We start from the raw sequence: 4,631 nt of genomic DNA, 5'->3' as shown, positions 1-4,631 counted from the left end.
AGGTGGGTTGAAGGTAGTAGGTTACCGGATGGTAGGAGTGTTGGCGCCGCTGCGAGGCAGCCGTCGCCGGATAACTAGCGCGAAGAAGAGCTGCGGTCGCCCGTCGCCCCCCACGCCGAGGATACACCGTCTCTGATACCAACTGTCACGCCCCGTTGCCGCCGGCAAGCGCCGCCGACGTGAGGAGTCCAGGAAGCACCGAAAGACGAGGAAACGGGAAGAGGAACCTTCCTCTTTCACCGAGTTTTAGATTTCAGAAATGCAATGAGTCTTACATCGATACAACGCACGCTTAAAAACACACCCCTTGGCCTATGGCCCACATGTCATACTCCGTCTATTACATAACTGCTAGAATACGTCTTCTGGCTTCCTTAGCGACTTCTTTGGTTTACGCCTTCTTCAGCTCAACGGTGTACCAGGTCTGACAGGAAGGCGCAGTCTCCACCGCCCAGCCAATGCTTCCAGTCCATACGAGGGTCGATCAGGTGGCCGAGCGCCGGCGGCTGGCCTCTGATCCAGTTTCCCCTCGCGCGGCCATCACCTGCGCCGGTCCACCACCGCGCGCACCAGTGGCCGCGTCCCTGACCGTGACCTGGGCACCTGTCCATCCCCTGCCTCGTCGGAGCTTCAAGGTCGCGGCTTGTCGTGGTAAATAAGCTCTCTTCCCTCGTAGTCGTAGAGGCCTTCTTGGTTTTGAGCCTCAGGGCAAAATGATGTGAAAATGAAGCAACTTATCAGTCTAGCGACTTTGCGATCTGTCAAATTCTCGTTCATTCCTATCCATGATTCCTATCCATGTATTCAGTTGAGTACAATGTCAAATTTTGATTTTTTTTATATCAAATGGGCCTGCGATTGTGTTTGTATATATCAAATTAGCCAAAGTGCCAAACCAAAGACCTCCACGCTTTACTTGGTTATGTACATACTTGCATACATTGGTTGCTTGTTTTAATTATGCCAGCCACTTGGCCAAAACCCCAACGCTGGTCAGGTCAGCGTATTCCCTGCCAATTGTTCTTCAAGTTCCAATGCATTGCATAATGACATTGACCCCAACGTTTGTCACTTCCTACCTAGTAAATATGAATATGAATAATCCAAGGGGACAACTCCAAAGGGAACACACTGAACATTCCCATAGTATTCGGTTCAATGCGGACCACTCAACCTGTGAGACTTTGTGTTTACCATGAATCATTCCAAGCGTCGCATTGTCCTGGTGTGTAAAGTTAAAGCTAGTTATCTTGTTCTTATCTGTCCATCCATGGTGTAAAATGCAGTTCTATAAATGTAGCAGCCTCTCAACTAGAGAAGTTACTCCAGCTAACACCGGAACACTAGTTACTACGTGCGTGAGTATACCGAGCGAGCCTCAAGATATCAGAGAATGGTTTATATGCTTTCTGTGCAGGATCAGGTGCGGCTTGTCCCGGCTCTGTATCAGTGTGCAACACATGTAAGCGAGGGATCCATCGGAAAGACTAATGATAGTCTTAGTGAGATAAAAAGGCTCTCCTCCATAGTTGATGGGCCGCTGCAGCGTCTGTCCCAGATTATGGCTGACAGCCTAGCTCGCCGTCTTCTCTTGTCTTGTGAGGGCCTTACTGGTTCCCTCATTCATCCATCTGACTACTTTGAGCAGTCGAGCATTCAGTCTGCTCGTTATAACTTTGCTAGCCTCAGTCCCTACCTCAACACTGGCTTTGCTACTATCAACCGGGCCATCCTTGAAGCAATGGAGGTTGAAAAGGTCATGTACTTTGGATATTGTTGCCAATGCAAATATCCTTGCTATACAGTCTTTTCTCTATCTTAGCTTGTATTGCTCTATTTTGTGCTAAAATTTAAGTAAAAACATGTATGTTTTTTCCCTGAACTTTCATCTCTAACTTTTTCCTTTCTCATGAAAGCCAAATTGCTAGTGTCCTGCTTCAGTGTCAAAACTGTTTCTTGCTTGCTTTCTCATAAAGCTGATCTAATATCAACACTTTATCAAAAGATATATCTTTTTCTCCAATACATCATAGTCAAAACTCACTTTGATGCAGTTTCCATAAACTCTTGAAACTTTCATATGCTAATATATGAAGAAATTGAAGTTTCAATATCTACAGAAAGACCACTACAGTACAATTAATTTGGCCTGAGATTTCATTTTAGTACCAGATGCCGTGCTATGTCCCAATGATTTATTAAAGATATTTGAATTACCATTATACTGGCATCTTTCTTGACTCTATCTATGTATCCAAACCATGGTGTATAGTTATATAACATGTTCGAATAACTTTATAGATTTTCTAAAAAGTTACATGTCACCGCCACCCACGATTCAAATTTTATTTGTGGCTAGCGAGTAGTACTTTATGATAAAATAGTTTTTATCAAGACTACATACATACCTATGAGCTTCTGATGACAATTGTATTTCAGGTTGTCCGCATTATCGACTTGTCCTGCTCAGCCTCCCACCCACGTCAGTGGCTCAAGATCCTTCATGGCTTCCATGGGCGCCCAGGGGGGCCACCTGAAGTACGCCTTACAGTTGTCCATGATGACAATGACTTTCTGGCCAACATGAAGGCAATGCTATCTAAGGAAGCTGATATGCTCAAAATCCCATTCCAGTTTAATGATGTAAATGGCAGGCTTGAGACCTTGGACTTCAGTAACCTCCGTGATGTCCTAGGGATAAAATATGGTGAGGCGATTGCGTTCAGCTGTTCTCTACAGATGCATCGCCTGCTCGTGGTTGATGACAATGTCAGCTGTACTGCTATTGATCAGCTCCAGAAAATGGCAAATGCTGCGCAGCTTAAGCAGATGGCTAGCTCAGTGTACAGCCCAGCCTCCATACTGAACTATCCACGAACACCGTCCCCTCTTTTGTTGGCAAGCTTCCTCAATGCCATCCATACGCTCAAACCAAACATCATGCTGGTGATGGAGCAAGATGCAAACCACAATGCCTTGTTGTTCTCCGACCGGTTTGTTGAGGCACTTAACTATTATGCAGCCCTCTTTGACAGCTTCAATGCAATGACTGCTGCCAACTCGCAATGGACCAATGAGCGGACGCAGGTAGAAAGGATGATCTTGGGGGAAGAGATCAAGAACATATTACTGTGTGAAGGAGTCAATCGGCACGAGCGGCATGAGAGGCTGAGCCAGTGGGAAATGTACATGGATGCATCAGGGTTTCACCATGTTCCGCTCAGCTTCGATGCCATTAGGGAGTGTGAACTGAAGCTCCTGAGCTTCGGGTTGAATGGATGTCAGTACCAGGTAGAAAGTGATAGCCTTTTGTTGGGATGGAGTTCCACACGTCTCTACTCTATATCGGCATGGAGGCCAAAGAAAGGCTCAACCTCTGGGAGCAGAGAGCATATGTTAGTTCAGCGTCAAATGGTATGGCCACACAGTTAGGCCTCCCTGTTGATGGTGATTTCTTTCTCCTGTTTGCTGGTGCTGTGCAGGATATGTCTGGCAGTTCTATGCTCTAGCTGATCGATACTCTGTGACGATCTCTTTTCTTTCCTTTAGAATAGCGAGCACCATTTCGTGTGAAGCATAGTGATGTGTAGATGAAAATATTGTAACCGAGTTGAATCGGAAGAAGTGTATAACTTAATTCATAATAGCAATTTTGGATTGCTCTCCATCAGTTCCTAATTTTTTACATCTCTTTTTAAGAGAGCTGTTTTCATGTAAAATGGTGCTGTTGCCTACTTGCCTTTACCTTGGTTCTGTTGTGTTCTTTTTGGCTATCCATATGGACCAGCAGAAGAGAACAAGATTGGTTTTGAAATTGGCGAAGCATATGCTCATGCCAAGAGACTGGACAATATCTGGTGCATAGGATGGACAAGTTTTCCTTGCAAACGAAACAAGAACACACTGGGTCGGCCCCCCCTGGTTAAAGTTTCTGTAAAATAAGAAGCAGAAATTAGCATTATAGGTGGAAAACAAAAGCATGCGGTCAAATTTGAACTAGTACTCCAAGAAACGGCCACCTTGCAATCACCTATACCATTTGTTTTGTAAAGCTGACAAATCTGAAGTGTTTGCTTCTTGTCCTCTGGGAAACTCTAGCCTGCACATGAATGCAGATTTTGGAGCCATGTCTGCACAGCATTTGAACCTCACTGGCTGCTCATGGAAAACAAATACATATCTCCATATAGCTTAGAGTTGCCTATCAAACATTTTTGTATCAATCAGACACTAGCTATGCAATTTTGTATATATTCTGCATAGTACGCCTGCAGCAAAGCCTGGAGGGATTGAATTGATCGCAAAATTGTCTGGTACCTGCTGATCCAAAACGCTGCAGATAAGTTCCAAGCGAATATCTCCAAGCAGCTTAGTTATTCCACCGAGATGCAGACGACATAGCTTATCCCTTGCCGCACATGCATACAATTTCTGCCTTGTCGGCTTCTGCACCCCAAGGTCACCACCTAGGAACGTATGAACTGGAGACCCTGCAGCAGGCTTGCATTGCAACATTTGTCGCTATACCAAGATCCAAGCCCAACAATGGCGTGCTCGATCGCCTTCATATCCAGCACAGCGATCCATTGACCAGAAGCCCCGTCCGTCCGTCCAAAGCTGAAAGCTTGGTG

At 45.4% G+C, this 4,631-nt stretch overlaps 1 protein-coding gene across 2 annotated transcripts; it reads left to right on the top strand.

Annotated features, from left to right (window-relative positions):
* The first annotated feature begins 485 nt into the window (after window positions 1-485).
* LOC136502521 (scarecrow-like protein 3) lies at window positions 486-3,583 on the top strand. 2 transcript variants are annotated; one of them, XM_066497791.1, is made up of 3 exons: window positions 486-651; window positions 1,418-1,756; window positions 2,440-3,583. In XM_066497791.1, the coding sequence occupies exons 2-3, from the start codon at window positions 1,562-1,564 to the stop codon at window positions 3,430-3,432; spliced, it is 1,188 nt and encodes a 395-aa protein (XP_066353888.1). In that variant the 5' UTR covers window positions 486-651; window positions 1,418-1,561; the 3' UTR covers window positions 3,433-3,583. The 2 variants fall into 2 exon arrangements, with proteins under 2 accessions (XP_066353888.1, XP_066353887.1); XM_066497790.1 differs by lacking the exon at window positions 486-651 and having other exon boundaries at window positions 1,132-1,756.
* Window positions 3,584-4,631: the final 1,048 nt, after the last annotated feature.

This window comes from Miscanthus floridulus, chromosome 14, assembly GCF_019320115.1.
Source record: "Miscanthus floridulus cultivar M001 chromosome 14, ASM1932011v1, whole genome shotgun sequence".
NCBI lineage: Eukaryota > Viridiplantae > Streptophyta > Magnoliopsida > Poales > Poaceae > Miscanthus > Miscanthus floridulus.
The sequence above is the reverse complement of the archived record's forward strand: the minus strand, read 5'-3'. Positions and strand labels throughout refer to the sequence as shown.

Coding starts and splice junctions, on each gene's coding strand:
- LOC136502521 (XM_066497790.1), top strand. CDS start 1,394: ATGGTTTATATGCTTTCTGTGCAGGATCAGGTGCGGCTTGTCCCGGCT. Junction 1,757..2,439: donor AAGCAATGGAGGTTGAAAAG/GTCATGTACTTT, acceptor ATTGTATTTCAG/GTTGTCCGCATTATCGACTT.